This window comes from Triticum aestivum, chromosome 6B, assembly GCF_018294505.1.
Source record: "Triticum aestivum cultivar Chinese Spring chromosome 6B, IWGSC CS RefSeq v2.1, whole genome shotgun sequence".
NCBI lineage: Eukaryota > Viridiplantae > Streptophyta > Magnoliopsida > Poales > Poaceae > Triticum > Triticum aestivum.
This window is the reverse complement of record NC_057810.1, coordinates 679,505,479-679,522,909: the sequence shown is the minus strand read 5'-3', so window position 1 is coordinate 679,522,909 and position 17,431 is coordinate 679,505,479. Positions and strand designations below refer to the sequence as shown.

Sequence of the window (17,431 nt, the reverse complement as noted above, 5' to 3'; positions counted from 1 at the left end):
CTATTAAACCGGCTGGGTCCACTTCAGGGGCAAAAGTATGCTTATGAGTTGGAGGGATCAGGCTGATTTGATCATATGGAGTGTTTGGAATTCTCCGGTTCTCATTGTCATAAGCCGGCACATACTTGCTCAGGTCAGTATCGTTTCCAATAAGGGTTGCCACGGGACGTATGGCTTTGACGCAGGCGGTGAAATCATGGTTGTCAAATGTAGTGCCGTCCTCCTTCAGACTTGGGTATCCAAGGGCAAGGTCGGACGGGTCTAGTTCTGGGAGCCATGCTTTAGCCCGGCTCAATGCGGCCATGGCCCCGGCTCTTGAGTACGCCCGCCTTAAGTCTTGGATCCACTGAGTAAGAAAAGCAAGGCTCTTCAATACGTCTTGCAGAAGGCGAGGATGTGGAGTTGATAAGGCTACAACGGCCAAGGTGCGTTGTGACCCAGAGTATAGTTGCTCCACTAAGGTGTAAACTGCTTTAAGCTTGATCAGCATGTTTTGCTTCAGGTTGGTACTCCTGGGGCCTGTATGTGCACAAGCATAATAGTCAACCGGAAGTAATTATTACAATAGTCATTGTAAGGTTACAAGGTTTGAAGTTTTGCGCGATGACTTACCGAAGATGGCTGAGGCCATTTGAGATATCTGCCGTTTTAAGTCGGACAGCTCGGTTGTTGCTTCTGCAAGAGATGCTTCTGCTGTTTTGGCCCGAGTCACCAGGGAAGCCTTCTCATCAGCCCAAGTTCTCTTTTCCGACTCAAAATTCTTCTTCAACTTTTCATTTTCAGAGACGCTGAATTCAAATTTGGAATTGGCCTTCTGCGTTTCAAGTTCTTGAGTCTCCAGACGACTCTTCAAGACAGCAAGCTCCGATTTGAATTGACTTATAGCAGCCTGCATTGATACCAAGTTATGGTAAGGATTATAGAAAGGTAACATTCAAGTCCCAAGCATTTTACAAGTAAAGATACTTGGCACTTGGGGCCTAATGTATGTTGAAGAATTTTAAACTTATCATACTGGATCACACATATTAAGTCTCAAGCACTTTACAAGTAAAGATACTTGACACTTGGGGGCTAATGTATGTTGCAAATTTCCAACTATCATGTTATCACCGGGTTAAATATATTCTCTTTGAACCGGCTAGTTTAACAAGTAAGGCAGATTTCTAAGTCTGCAGCATATCTATTCATAAGCAATAGACTTGGGGGCTGGTACAGTATGTAAGATTCAAGTAAAAAGTACAAGTTATACCTCAGATTTGTGTTGTATTTGTGTTACCATGTCAATTTCCAGGTCACGGCTATTATGCACTTGATTCAGATAGCCCGAGACTATACCACCAATGCTTAAGTGAGTATAATCAGTAATGTCCTGCTTGGCTTTCCGGCATTGGGCAAATTCTTCCTTGGCGGTACATTTGGCAAGGACGGTAGGCCGCCCTAGTTCAACAAACTGAGACCTCACAATCTCAACTTCCGGATCATTTGTTTTGACCGGGCTAGGAGTCTCCGGGTCATTTGTGTTGAGAGTTTCTTCGGCAGGCGGATCAGAGGTTGGCACTGGAATATCAGAAGCCGGATCAGGCGGCGGCTGATGGGTAGAGCTGTCTGGAGCAGACGCATTAATCACAGGTTCAGCCACGACCGGGTCTTCAGACGGCTTATTCTTCTTTGCCTGTTTACTAGGCTTCACTTGCATGTTGTTAACAAAAGCAGAAGGATGAATACGCAAGCATGGGTAAAGTAAAAAGTGCATAAGGTTACATTACCCAGGAGCAGTTTTGAAAGCCAGCATGTTTGGCTGCATGGATTCACCAGAAGAAGGAGAGGTATCCTGGTAATTGGAGTCAGACGAATTGAGAGGATGGCGAATTAAGCCCGCTAAAGGTAAAACATAATGTAAATCGGAGATAACCTCAGTCCGACGCTTCCTGGTTACGTCAGGTAAGCCGGAGGAGAGTTCCGCATCCTTATTGTTCCGGGTCTGCCTCCGGTTCTCAAGCTGTTGTTGCTTCAAAAGAAATTGAGGATCTTGATAAGAAAGAGCATGTGAAAATCTTACTTTCTGGGTCACCCTTCGGATCTTTTGCTTTGGCAAAGGCTCTGAGTCGGAGGAGATTATAGTTACCTCTTCATTGGTTGCTCGACTGTTTCCCGTATCCTCCTAAAGGGATAGAATGTCAAACAGGTAATGACAAGGGAAGTAAAAAAAATTAAAGATTACCTCTTCATCATCCGAAGAACTGTCCTCCAATCTGAGTGAGTCAGAGGCACTGGGTTTCTTCTTCTTTGAGGTTCCCGTCTTGGCGGCTTTCCTTTTGGCTTTCTTGGTCGTCCTGGCTTGTTTGGCAGCCTCATGGTCATATTTGGCTTTCCAGAAGTTATCATCAGCCTATGGAAAAGGATAAGGAATTATGAGTACCAAAATGGTATAAAATAGCAAAAAGTATTTATTACGACTGATAACTTACTGCAGGGGGCGGGTTATTCTTGCAAAAGGGAAGTAAGCCGAAGGCGTTGCTCGTTACAGTGCCCTCCTTCAGCAGCGACTGGGTCGTAGCATCCACCACGTCATCTGGTAAGTCGTCAGGACTATGGCGTAACGGGTCATCCTTTTCGCCTGTATAATTACACATTAAGCCGGAACGGCGGCTTAATGGAAGTACTCGCCAAGTCACCCAGACTCGGACCAGATCGATGCCATTTAAACCGTTTCACAAGAGAGCTTTAATCTTCTTGATGGTGGGATTGAGAGGCAGACGTTCAACGGCCGTCAGTTTGTCTGGTAACGGATGGTTGGATTCAAGGCGCAGGGCGCGAAAGCCGGGCAGAGGCTTCTCATCAGCCGGAAAAGTGTCCTGACAGTAGAACCACGTTTGGTTCCAAGATTTTGGGTGACTCGGCAGCTCAGCATAAGGAAAAAGACAGTCTCTCCATCGTTGGATCGAGATGCCGCCAAGCTCAAGACTGGGCCCGTTGGCACATTCATATTGCTGGTTCATATAGAAAAGTTCCCTAAACAATAGCAGACTTGGCTCCTCTCCCAGGTACACCTCGCAGAAGACTTGGAAATTGCAAATATTTGACATGGAATTGGGTCCGATGTCTTGAGGTCTACGGTCAAAGAAATTCAAAACTTCCCTGAAGAATTTTGAGCCGGGAGGGGCAAATCCCCGGCTCATTTGATCCGTAAAAACTATCACCTCCCCGTCCTTGGGATGAGGCTTCTCTTCAGACGAGTCAGGGACACGATAAGACATGACCTCCCTTTTTGGCAGATGGCCAGATTTCACGAACTTAGCCAGTTTGCTCTTGGTAACTATGGATGGGACCCAGTTGCATGTTACAGGGGCCTTGGCCGCCTTAGGAGCCATGACAACAGTTGGCCTATGACAAAATAAGAAGATCTGGTTCAATTTTAACCAGGGAGAAAAATTCTAATTATTCAAGGTGGCGGCTTAAGGAGGGGCCTAATGATATAAGGATGACTGTGCAACAATATTTAAGCCGCTACAAGTATCAAGAGTAGTTCAAAATTCTTCAGGTCATGAGGAGCAACTAAGGTTCTGTGTCATTTATTTAAAGCCAGACACCCCGACAGTTGTGTTTAAGGGCATTTACCAGAAGAAGTTTTTCCGGGTGATAAAAACAAGTTTCACAGATGATAGCTATTATTCTGGATCAAATTATTGCTCTGAAAAGGAAATTTTCTAGACCTAAAAAACATGACAGAGAAGTTCATACACTTGAAGAGGGTTTCCAAACAAGGGAAATGAGATCTGTTTCTATGCAAGATAAACACAAACAACTACCGCAGCAGTTCTACGTAGTTTTTATGATCTAAACATGGCATTGGAGGTGAAAACTAGTGAGGGTTTGCTTCGGGCGGTGATGAACACTGACGAACTCAACAAAGTTCCAATGCAGATCTAAGAAGGGGAAGGAGAGGAACTCACGGATGCGGACGAGCTGCGGAGGTTCGTCATCGATCTCTGGTCAGAGTCAGGTTGATGCAGCGGCCCGTGTCGGTGAAGACGAGGGGTTCAACGGCGGCGGCGGTGGAGCTCGAGAGGAAGCAAGAGGAAGAGGACGACTGAAAGAAGGAAGAATGAAAGACCTAGGTCGCCCTATTTATAAGGGAAGACTGACCGAGATGGCACGAGAAACGAGGAGACCAAAACATCATTATCCAGCGGCCCCGACGCTTTGATTCTCGGGATGGTCAGTAAAGGCAAAGATCCGTTGGAAGATATGACGGAGTAAAAATAAGTTTTATTGAAGATGACGTCATGGTGATTTAACCCGGATCCAGATGATGACGTCATGGCGGGTTAAAATCTTCATGCAAGACAAAAGACTAAGGACAGTTCCATAAGGTATTTCAAGATTGACATGAACAGGTTCAAATCAATCTGGGGCCTAATGTTGGGGATATAACTATTTGTGTAAGCCGCCCAGGAGGGTCCGGATTACACAAAGAAGACTACCAGAGAAAAGCCCAAGACCAAATCATGAAGATGGCGGTTCATAGAGGGCTTAAGGCCCACAGGCGACTTAAGGCCCATTGTAGTAAACCGCCATAATGGCATGACTTGTACCATAAGGTAGTTTTAACTAGTAACCGAGCCGGACACTGTTATAAGCCGGCCGGGACTCTATAGGCCACAGGGCGTCAACCCGTGTATATAAGGGGACGACCTGCTGGCGGCTTAGGGCAAGAAACAACTCATTGAGAACCGGGCATAGCGTATCTCGCTCCCTGGTCATCGAAACATCAATACCAACCCAACTAGACGTAGGTCTTACCTTCACCGTAAGGGGCCGAACTAGTATAAACCCTCTCGTGTCCTTTGTCTCGATTAACCCCTTCAAGCTTCCTAGTTGCAATGGCTCCACAACTAAGTCCTTTCACGAGGACATCTGACGTGACAATTCCACGACAGGAAGCGTTTAGTAACGCGGTTGATGTAGTCAAACTTCTTTGCAATCCAACCGATCCAAGTACCAAACGTACGGCACCTCCACGTTCAGCACATGTTCAGATCGATGATGTCCCTCATGCTCTTGGTCCAGTTGAGGACAAGGGTGAGTTCCGTCAGCACAACGGCGTGGCAACGGTGATGTTGAAGTTAACGGTGCAGGGCTTCGCCTAAGCACTACGACGATACGACCGAGGTGCGTAACTGTGGAGGAGGGCACAGCACACGACTAAGACAAATCTTAGAGTGCCTTTGGGGTGCCCCCTGCCACGTATATAAAGGAGGGAGGAAGAGGAGGCCGGCCCTAGAGGGCGCGCCAAGGGGGGGAGTCCTACTTGGACTCCCGGTCCAAGTAGGATTCGCCCCCCCCCCCCTTCCTATTCCAACTAGGAGAAGGAAGGGAAGGAGGAAGAGGGGAGAAGGAAGGAGGGGGCGCCGCCCCCTCCTAGTCCAATTCGGACCAGCCCATGGGAGGGGTGCGCGGCTACCCCTTGAGGCCCTTCTCTCCCTTCCCGTATGGCCCATTAAGGCCCACTACTCCCCCCGGCGAATTCCTGTAACTCTCCGGTACTCCGAAAAATACCCGAATCACTCGGAACCTTTTCGATGTCCGAATATAGCCTTCTAATATATTGATCTTTACCTCTCGACCATTTTGAGACTCCTAGTCATGTCTGTGGTCTCATCCGGGACTCCGAACAAACTTTGGTTATCAAATCACATAACTCATAATACAAATCGTCATTGAACGTTAACCGTGCGGACCCTATGGGTTCGAGAACTATGTAGACATGACCGAGACACATCTCCGGTCAATAACCAATAGCGGAACCTGGATGCTCATATTGGCTCCTACATATTCTATGAAGATCTTTATCAGTCAAACCGTGTAACAACATACGTTGTTCCTTTTGTCATCAGTATGTTGCCCGAGATTCGATCGTTGGTATCATCATACCTAGTTCAATCTCATTACCGGCAAGTCTCTTTACTCATTCCATAATACTTCATCCTGCAACTAACTCATTAGTCACATTGCTTGCAAGGCTTATAGTGATGAGCATTACCGAGAGGGCCCAGAGATACCTCTCCTAAACACGGAGTGACAAATCCTAATCTCGATCTATGCAACCCAACAAATACCTTCAAAGACACCTGTAGAGCATCTTTATAATCACCCATTTACGTTGTGACGTTTGATAGCACACAAAGTGTTCCTCTGGTATTCGGGAGTTGCATAATCTCATAGTCTGAGGAACATGTATAAGTCAAGAAGAAAGCAGTAGCAATGAAACGGTAATGATCATAATGCTAAGCTAACGAATGGGTCTTGTCCATCACATCATTTTTCTAATGATGTGATCTTGTTCATCAAATGACAACACATGTCTATGGTTAGGAAACATAACCATCTTTGATAAACGAGCTAGTCAAGTAGAGGCATACTAGGGACACTCTGTTTTTGTCTATGTATTCACACATGTACTAAGTTTCCAGTTAATACAATTCTAGCATGAATAATAAACACTTATCACGATATAAGGAAATAAATAATAACTTTACTATTGCCTCTAGGGCATATTTTCTTCAGTTTCTCCCTGCTTTAGCTGTTGCAGTTGCTTTTTGATGTCTTGAGCTTGCACTTTATTTTCCATGCACCTCATATCCTGTGTTGACACCTGATTGTGTTCTTCTTATATTTCCCTGCAAAAGATAATTGGTTGGTTGCTTCGTTTTTCTATCCTGGCATTGTGGAAGCATCTGCATTCTATGTGTACATTAATATCACTCCATGTTAATATCTGGTTGCTAAATGATTTGTTTTAGACCTTGATTCCGCGACTATCATTCATTCAAGGAAAAGAATAGATACCTAAAAGTACTCGATTTCAAACTTCTATCAGTTGACACAAGGGGTGGAACTACAATTGGGCATTGATTGTGCGAAATTCACAATTGGTCGACTTTGCCGAGGAAAACACATTCCAAAATCTTGATATGACCGTTGGAAGGGTGACACTCACACACCATACATATAAAGTACTGCCTCCGTTCCATAATCTAGTTCACATAGATTTTTTAGAAAGTCAAACTTTACAAACTTTGACTAAGTTTATAGAAAAGATTATTTATATCTGTAATACCATGTCTATACTATATGGAAGTACCTCACATACCAAGTCTATACGATATGGAAGTATGTCTTGTGACGCATCTAAGACATGCATTTGGTATTCTAGACGTCTTGTGATGCATCTAATGATATGCATTTGGTATTCTAGACGTATATGTATTTCTCTACAAACTTGGTCAAAGTTTGTTGAGTTTGACTTTTGAAGAAAACTATGCGCACTACATTTTGGAATAGAGGGAGTATGTGGGTATAAACCCTGTTTCAAATATGGTTTCGATGCTTGCATAGCCGGAACTTCTGGGCCAGATCAACGCTGATTCTCTGTCGGGGTATGATACGTCTCCAACGTATCTATAATTTTTTATTGTTCCATGCTGTTATATTATCATTCTTGGATGTTTTACAATTATTTTATAGTCATTTTATATCATTTTTTGGTACTAACCTATTGACATAGTGCCCAGTGCGAGTTGCTGTTTTCTGCATGTTTTTTACATCGCAAGAAATCAATATCAAACGGAGTCCAAATGTAGTGAAACTTCGCGAGGATGTTTTTGGGCCAGAAGACATCCAGTGAGCCTCGAGGGGAGCAGCATTCACCAGGGCGCGCCAGGAGGCCCAGGCACGCCCTGGTGGTTGTGCCCACCTTGGGTGCCCCCTGAACCGCCTCTTTGCTCTATAAATACTCCAATATTCCAGAAACCCTAGGGGAGTCGACGAAAATCAATTCCAGTCGTCGCAGAGTCCAGAACCACCAGATCCAATCTAGATACCATCACGGAGGGGTTCACCACTTCCATTGATGCCTCTCCGATGATGCATGCGTAGTTCTTTGTAGACCTACGGGTCCATAGTAGTAGCTAGATGGCTTCCTCTCTCTCTCTCTCTCTTGATTATCAATACAATGGTCTCTTGGAGATCCATATGATGTAAGTCTTTTTGCGGTGTGTTTGTTGGGATCCGATGAAATTTGAGTTTATGATCAGATCAATGTTTTTATCCATGAAAGTTATTTGAGTCTTCTTTGATCTCTTATATGCATGATTGCTTATAGCCTCGTATTTCTTCTCTGATATTTGGGTTTTTTTGGCCAACTTGATCTATTTATCTTGCAATGGAAAGAGGTGCTTTGTAGTGGGTTCGATCTTACGGTGCTTGATCCCAGTGATAGAAGGGGAACCGACACATATGTATCTTTACTACTAAGGATAACAAGATGGGATTTATATATACATAATAGATAAACGGATCTCGTCTACATCATGTCATCGTTCTTATTGCATTACTCCGTTTCTCCATGAACTTAATACCCTAGATGCATGCTAGATAGCGGTCGATGTGTGGAGTAATAGTAGTAGATGGAGGCAGGAGTCGGTCTACTAATCTTGGACGTGATGCCTATATAATGATCATTGCCTGGATATCGTCATGATTATTTGAAGTTCTATCAATTGCCCAATAGTAATTGTTTTCCCACCGTTTGCTATTTTTCTCGAGAGAAGCCACTAGTGAAACCTATGGCTCCCGGGTCTCTTTTCATCATATTTTCCTTTGCGATCTATTTTCCTTCGCATTTATTTTCAGATCTATTAAACCAAAAATACAACAATACCTTGCTGCAATTTATTTGTTCCATGATCTATTTATCCAATCTACAACTTTTATCTCACGTTATTTGCCTATCTTGAGGAGCCGTACCTGAAAGGGATTGACAATTCCTTTAACACGTCGGGTTGCGAGTATTTGTTATTTGTGTGCAGGTGTTGTTTACGTGGTGTGAGGAGGTTCTCCTACTGGTTCGATAACATCACTGAGGGAAATACCTACCATCGCTATACTGCATCATCCCTTTCTCTTTGGGGAAATACCGATGTAGTTCTTGCAAACATCAAAAGGAATTTCTGGCGCCGTTGCCGGGGAGGATCTTCAACATCAACCAGGTTCCTAATCACAAATCTCATCTCCTCGCAATTTACACTATTTGCTATTTTCCTCTCAGTTTCCTCTCCCCCACTTCACAATTTTTTTCCATTTTATTTGCCCTCTTTTTCGTTCGTCGTTTTCTTGTCAGATCTGTTTTCCGTGTGTGACCTTGTCGTTATGGATTTTTCTTCTTCTACTGCGTGCACCCCCGAGAACGAGGTTCTCAACTTTAAACAAAGGGGAGGTGAAAATTTAAAAGATGCTTGGTATAGGATTTGCAATGCTCATAATAGATCTATCCGTAAGCAATCTACAGTTGTTCTTCTTCGTTGTTTTTATGTGGGCGTCACCACTTGGTATAGATTCGTTCTTGATACGATTATCAGTGGGAATTTCCTGATGTGTCCTTCTCTTGATGCTTTTAATGCTTTGGGAAATTTAGTGGGTTTACCACCACTCGTGATCAACGAAACAATATTGACTCTCGATCATGTTATGGAAAGATTAGATGTTATTGAAAAGAAAATGCTTACCATAGAGCATATTGAAAACTTGGATAGAAAAATGCAAAGTTATGCTACTAAGGTTGGTTCAAAAGCGGGAGACGTTTTTAAGTTGCTAAAAGAAAAGGGAACTATAATTCATGAAAGAATCAAAGAAAGCCCGTCTAGGATTGATAAACTGGAAGAATTTTTTTCTAATCTAGGGACGGCTTTTGCCTCCGGTAAAAATCCCATGAAAATTAGTAAGACTACTCAAGTCACTAAAACCAAAGGTGCAACTTCTAGCAATGACACAGGGGACCTTAAAATGATTAGTATTCACCCGAATTTTGTTGAAACTATAAGGGATACTATTGATAAGAATGATTTCCTCAACTTTATGCCTAGAAGTTTTGCTACCTTACTTGCCAATTCTCCGAAGAAATCTGGTTGTATGCTTAAAGATTGGAGAACAAGGCTGACAAAACTTAGATCCTATGCGTTATGCCTAGCTAGGGGCGTAAAACGATAGCGCTTGTTGGAGGCAACCCAATGAATAAAATTTATTTTTGCTTTTTGCTTTCTGCTCTTGTGTGTTAGCACAATTATTCTACTGTTATGATTGTGTTTTTTGTGTTTTAGTTAGTGTTTGTGCCAAGCAAGGCCTTTGGGTAGATTTGGGTGAAAGTTGTTTTGATCTTGCTGAAAAACAGAAACTTTTGTGTTCACGAGATTATTTGTCATTTTTTATATAAGAGTGATTTTGAGTTGATTCTTTTTGAACAAGGTTAATAGACAAATTTATCACGTCCAGCAATTTATTTGAGAATTTTTGGAGTCCCAGAAGTATTCTAAATATTCAGATTGCTACAGACTGGTCTGTTTTTGACAGATTCTGTTTTCTTTACGTTGTGTGCTTGTTTTGATGATTTTATGGTTTCTTTGATGAGTTTTTGCCATAGAAAAGTTGTAATACAGTAGATATAATGCAAAAACAAAATAAGAATAGGTTTTCTACAGTACTTATAGTAGTGGTTTGCTTTCTTATACTAACGGATCTCACGAAGGTTTTGTTTGAGTTTTGTGTGATTGAAGTTTTCAAGTTTTGGGTGATCTTACGATTGATGAAGGAATAAGGATTAGCAAAAGGCTAAGCTTGGGGATGCCTGAGGCACCCCAAGATAATATTCAAAGAAGTAGCAAGCAACTAAGCTTGGGGATGCCCCGTGTGGCATCCCCGCTTTCTTCTAACAACCATCGGTATCTTACTTGAGACTATATTTTTATTCGTCACATACTATGAGTTTTGCTTGGAGTGTCTTGTATGATAGGAGTCTTTGCTTGTTTTGCTTTGTGTTTTAAGTGTTGAATCCTTTCTGGATTGAGAGAGCCAAAAATTATGCTATGTTTGCTCCTATGCTTCACTTAAATTTTTAGAGCCATGGATTTGCTCTAGTACTTCACTTATATCTTTTTGAGCACGGTGTGCTTTGTTATTTTTGAAGAAATTTCTCTCATGCTTCACTTAGATTTATTTGGGAGTTAGTAAAATTTTAAGAAATTCTCTCTTGCTTCACTTAGATTATTTTGAGAGAAAGAAAATTTATCCTCATGATCTTCAGTTATATTTGTTTGAGCTTATCAAAAACAACATATGAAAATAGTCCCAAAGTGATAGATATCCAAGGAGGATATAATAAAAACTTTCATGAAGATCATTGGAAAAAATAAACTTGATTCTTAGTAGTGGTTTGAGATATGATGATATGATATGTGAGTCATGTTGATGAGTAACTGTGCTTTAGTAAGAATATTGATGTTCAGGTTTGTGATTCTCTACGCAAGCACGGAAGTCAATAGTTATGCAATTAAATTTATATCCTACTTATGGTGCATTATTCGGTGTTACTTATGCTTAATGCTTGGGTACGAGATTTTTTGCTTTTTGGTTCGTCGCTTCTCAATCTTTTTTCTAGCCTTCATTTTGCACTAAATATGATCACCACTTGTGCATCCAAAACCCTTTAAACCAGTTTTGCCATATGAGTCCACTATACCTACCTATATGCGGTATTTCCATGTCGTTCTAAGCAAATTTGTATGTGCCATCTCTAATTTTCAAAATAAATTTTTCTTTTGTGTGCTCTACCGCTCGCGAGGTGGTGAAGGGTGACCAATGTTTTCCATGATAGATGTGTTATTCTCATGATGAGTGTTTATTCACTTGTCATTACATGAGAGTAAGGCAAAGGTATTAGGGATGCCCAATCCCGAAATGAATAAATGAATTTACTTTATGTTGTCAAATAATAAATTTTTTGGAAAGTGTTGGTATGGAGGGCACCCGTGAATACGGTTAGCCATGGAAAGTGAAAGTAATGGTGGAAAAAGGAACAAACTTTATTTTCCGTTTGGGTACCGCCTATGATATATCTAGCATGGAAAGTGTTGGAGATCTCTAAGTCGTTTTGGTTGGTGGGAAAAGTATGCTTCTCAAAAATATTTATCTCTCAATTTAAGCTTTGAGCTATAGCACCTCTACAAATCTCTACTTCCCTCCGCGAAGGGCCTTTCTTTTACTTATGCAATTTTATTTTGAATTTGAGTCTCCATCTTCTCTTATAAAGCACCAACTAAGGGGCACTATGATCGTATTTGAGCATTGGGTGTAACTAATATTCGAGTGTGTTTCATGAATGGATCAATGATTGAGCATAATGGGCTAGGGATAACTTGCTTTAGTGTTGTTATTTTGAAAGATATGGTTGCTTGTTGGTATGCTTGAGTATTAAATTCTTCATGTCAAAACTAGACTATTGCTTTGAATCATATAAAAGTCCAAATGTCCATGCTATAAAGAAAAGAAATATGATGAATATGTTAGGCAGCATTCCACATCAAAAATTCTGTTTTTATCATTTACCTACTCGAGGACGAGCAGGAATTAAGCTTGGGGATGCTGATAAGTCTCCAACGTATCTATATATTTATATTGTTCTATGCTGTTATATTATCATTCTTGGATGTTTTACAATCATTTTATAGTCATTTTATATCATTTTTTGGTACTAACCTATTGACATAGTGCCCAATGCCAGTTGTTGTTTTCTGCATGTTTTTTACATCGCAGGAAATCAATATCAAACGGAGTCCAAACGCAGCGAAACTTCGCGAGGATTTTTTGGGCCAGAAGACATCCAGTGAGCCAAGAAAGAACCTGGGGTGCCTCGAGGGGAGCAACACCCACCAGGGCGCGCTAGGAGGCCCAGGCGCGCCCTGGTGGGTTGTGCCTACCTCGGGTGCCCCCTGAACCACCTCTTTGCTCTATAAATACCCCCAATATTTTAGAAATCCTAGGGAAGTCGACACAAATCAATTCCAGCCGTCGCAGAGAACAGAACCACAAAATCCAATCTAGACACCATCACGGAGGGGTTCACCACTTTCATTGGTGCCTCTCCGATGATGCATGAGTAGTTCTTTGTATACCTACGGGTCCATAGTAGTAGCTAGATGGCTTCCTCTCTCTCGCTCTCTCTTGATTATCAATACAATGGTCTATTGGAGATCCATATGATGTAAGTCTTTTTGCAGTGTGTTTGTTGGGATCCGATGAAATTTGAGTTTATGATCAGATCTATGTTTTTATCCACGAAAGTTATTTGAGTCTTCTTTGATCTCTTATATGCATGATTGCTTATAGCCTCGTATTTCTTCTTTGATATTTGAGTTTTGTTTGGCCAGCTTGATCTATTTATCTTGCAATGGAAAGAGGTGCTTTGTAGTGGGTTCGATCTTATGATACTTGATCCCAGTGACAGAAGGGGAACCGACACGTATGTATCGTTGCTACTAAGGATAACAAGATGGGATCTATATCTACATAATAGATAAACGGATCTCGTCTACATCATGTCATCGTTCTTATTGCATTACTCTGTTTTTTCATGAACTTAATACACTAGATGCATATTGGATAGCAGTCGATGTGTGGAGTAATATTAGTAGATGCAGGCAGGAGTCGGTCTATTAATCTTGGACGTGATGCCTATATAATGATCATTGCCTGGATTCTTCATGATTATTTAAAGTTCTATCAATTGCCCAACAGTAATTGTTTTCCCACAGTTTGCTATTTTTCTCGAGAGAAACCACTAGTGAAACCTAGGACCCCCAGGTCTTTTTTCATCATATTTGCCTTTGCGATCTATTTTCCTTGGCATTTATTTTCAGATCTATTAAACCAAAAATACAAAAATACCTTGCTGTAATTTATTTGTTCCGCGATCTATTTACCCAATCTACAACTTCATCTCACGTTATTTGTCTATCTTGAGGCGCCGTACCCGAAAGGGATTGATAACCCTTTAACACGTTGGGCTGCGAGTATTTGTTATTTGTGTGCAGGTGTTGTTTACGTGGTGTGAGGAGGTTCTCCTACTGGTTCAATAACCTTGGTCTCATCGGTGAGGAAAATACCTACCGTCGCTATACTGTATCATCCTTCCTCTTTGGGAAAATACCGACGTAATTCTAGCAGACATCAGGATACAACATTTGATTAGGGGATATCTTTTTTGAATGTCCTTGAAATCACAACGATAAAGAAAGAAAAAAGGGTATATGTTTTAGGAGAAAAAAACCATCTAAGGTTCTTCATTAGAAACGCAAGGTCATCAAGTTCTTTTTTCAATATCTTCTAAGGCTCTTTTTAGAAACGCGAGATCATCTTGATTCTTTTTAAGGTCTCACAAGCATGATGTAAAAAACCTAACCTGCAATCGAACCGTTCAGGCTGTTGGTTCAGGTTTTTACTGGTTGGACCGTCGGTTCATCAAGAAAAAACCAGAATATTTAAGGGAAAATTTTGTTTTTGCCACTCTAGATTTTGCCAATTTTTCTTATGCCACTTTAGATTTTAACATTTAACTTTTGCCACTCTTAGGTTTTGACAATTATCACAATTGCCATTCTCGTGGCAAAAGCAAAAAATTTAGAGTGGCAATTTTGATACATTTCAAAAGCTAAGAGTGGCAAAAATGAAATAAAATTATTTTGTTTTTGCCATGGAATGGCAATTGTGATAATTGTCAAAATATAAGAGTGGCAAAAGTAAAATGTCAAAATCTAGAGTGGCATAAGGAAAATTGGCAAAATCTAGAATGGCAAAAACAAAATTTTCCCAACATTTAAGATGATTTATCAAAAAAATTGACCTCACATTAAAGGAATACACATAATATTGGATGTTAATCATTAATAAATCACAAAGTGTTATTTGCATATTTGGTTATTGTGTTTTTAGCATGTATTGCCTCACGGTTAGATGTTTGATTCTTTGTTGATGCAACTTTTCTTGAATATTTTCCCAGTCTTTTACTAAGAGACTGCTACACCTTAAAAAACCGAGCAAGGCGTCGGTTCCTGGTTTTTCCAGTTGGTCCGCTAGTCTGGTCCAAATTTTAACACTATGTTCACAAAATCATTTAGTTTTTTTTAGAAGACACAAGATCATTTAGATTTTTTTTGAGGGGTACAAGATCATTTAGATGAGTCACTTTTTTTTCCTTGGGTGGTTCTTTTTTTAGGGCCTTTGAGCTGATCTAAATGAGCCCAGCCCAGCCCAGTTGGTCATCCTCAAGGTTGGACCAGAGACACCGCACCAACGCAAACCCTCACCACTCTCTCCTCCGTCTCGCACCATTCCCTCGCCGCCGGCGCCGCCGCCGCCATGCTCCGGCTCCATCGCGGCGTTCTCGCCCAGGTCCTCTCGTCTCTCTCCGCCTCTCCCGTATCCCCTCTCCACCGCCTCATCTCCGCCGCCGCGCCCGCCATTTCCCCAAACCCTAGCTTCTCTGTCGAGGAGTATCTCGTCTCCACCTGTGGCCTCACCCGACCTCAGGCCCTCAAGGCCTCCCCGAAGCTCTCCCACCTCAAGTCCCCCGACAAGCCCGACGCCGTCCTCGCCTTCCTCGCCGGCATCGGCCTCTCCGCCGCCGACGTCGCTGCCGTCGTCGCCAAGGACCCGCAGTTACTCTGCGCCGGCGTGGAGAGCATCCTGGCCCCCAACGTCGCCGCGCTCGCCGGCGTCGGGCTCTCGCGTTCCGACATCGCGCGCCTCTTCTCGCTCGGCCGCTCCCAATTCCGTAGCAGAGCCATGGCATCCACTCTACACTACTACCTGCACCTCTTCGGCTCCCTTGAGAACCTCCTCCGGGCGCTCAAGTATGGTTCCCTTCTCTCCTCCGACATCGAGGGTGTGGTCAAGCCCAATGTCGCGTTCCTGCAGGAGTGCGGGCTAGCTACTTGTGATATTGCCAAGCTTTGTATCTCCTGGCGATATCTGCTCCAAACCAACCCGGATCGCCTACGGGAAATGGTGGCATGCGCCGAAGGTCTAGGTGTGCCCCGTGGATCCCCGATGTTCAGACATGCGCTACGTGCTGTTGCATTCCTCAGCGAGGAGAAACTCACCACCAAGCTAGAGCACTTGAAGAAAATGTTCAGGTTGTCAGATGCCGAGGTGGGCATTGTTATTTCTAAGGCTCCAGCAGTGCTGCTGAAGACTAAAGAATCGCTGCAGCGCAGGTCCGAGTTCCTCATGTCCGAGGTGGGCTTGGAACCGACATACATTGCTTATCGGCCAGCAATGCTCATGTACAGCTTGGAGGGCAGGATCAGACCCCGATACTACGTTGTAAAGTTTCTCAAGCAAAATGGATTGATAGATCATGACCGGGACTTCTTTAATACAGTCATGGTCAGCGAGAAGGTATTTATGGAAAGGTTCATATGCCCTCACAAGAAAGCTGCACCGCATCTCGCTGAAGACTACGCAACTGCTTGCAGAGGGGAAGTTCCTGCCAGATTCAGTTTTACGTGAACCAAGACCGGTATGAAAATTGGTATGTAGATTATGTCATTCAGTACAAAAGGAAAAATCGCACTGGTATGCACTTGTTCTTATTCGTGTCATATTGTCAGTTTGACACACATATTGGAACTAAGAGAGTGAGATCAGGGCATCCTGCAAATTCTTTGAAGTATCGATGAGTAGTATTTCTGCACACTCCGTGTCTTTGTCTTCTGAAATGGCTATTGCAGTTTTCAATGCAATCGTCCATCTACCCTTCATGAAAGAATGTTCCCATTTGGCCATCAAAATGATATGAAGTCTCAAACTTCCCTGGGAGCAGTGTTTCTGTTTCTGACTAGTAGTTTGTATCAGTTTTTGTTTATTTGTCTCTTGTAGTTTTGGATGGCCTCCTGGGTGATATTTTTCTAGGGGAATGTGATCTCGAAACTGAATAGTTGAGTAGTAGGCTAGTAGCATTTATGTTGAAAGCCTATTTATATATCAGTATGTAAACAGAAATTTCTAATGCCCTGGTATTTGTACTGGAGAAGCAAATTGATGCGTGTATACCATGGTGCTGAAAAACAGAGAACATTTCATATAACATGGGAACTTATGTTATGGTAACCTTCAAAAAGGTTTTGGCATTACCATGTTAATTTCTGCTATATCTGTAGCTAATTTTATTCCATAATAACATTATCCATATAGATAGTGATTGTATATTTATCCCACTATCCGTAAAGTGGGTCTTATGTACCATCTTTTTGCAAATTTCTATCTGGAAAGTCCTAACAGAAAATAGAAAAAAAAGCTGGATGGGATACCATGTATATAGTCTTGCAGAATTTCAAACATAGGAATAGCATGTAGCTCGGTTTATGAACCAACCTAAGGAAATTGTTGCCTGCACTAAGAATACTCATATCTAACCCTTTTTCACATGCATTTGTGTACTGTCTGTACTATGCAACTAGCTTACAGGTACTAACATGCGTTTATCAAATGATTTAGCTTGCTGTCTTTTATGAATATCAGCTATTGTGACAAATTCTTC

General features: G+C 42.2%; 1 protein-coding gene across 1 annotated transcript; it reads left to right on the top strand.

The window, feature by feature from the left end:
- The first annotated feature begins 15,152 nt into the window (after nucleotides 1-15,152).
- LOC123139175 (transcription termination factor MTERF4, chloroplastic) lies at nucleotides 15,153-16,980 on the top strand. Its single transcript, XM_044558987.1, has one exon. The coding sequence runs from the start codon at nucleotides 15,250-15,252 to the stop codon at nucleotides 16,399-16,401; it is 1,152 nt and encodes a 383-aa protein (XP_044414922.1). The 5' UTR covers nucleotides 15,153-15,249; the 3' UTR covers nucleotides 16,402-16,980.
- The last annotated feature ends 451 nt before the right edge of the window (nucleotides 16,981-17,431 follow it).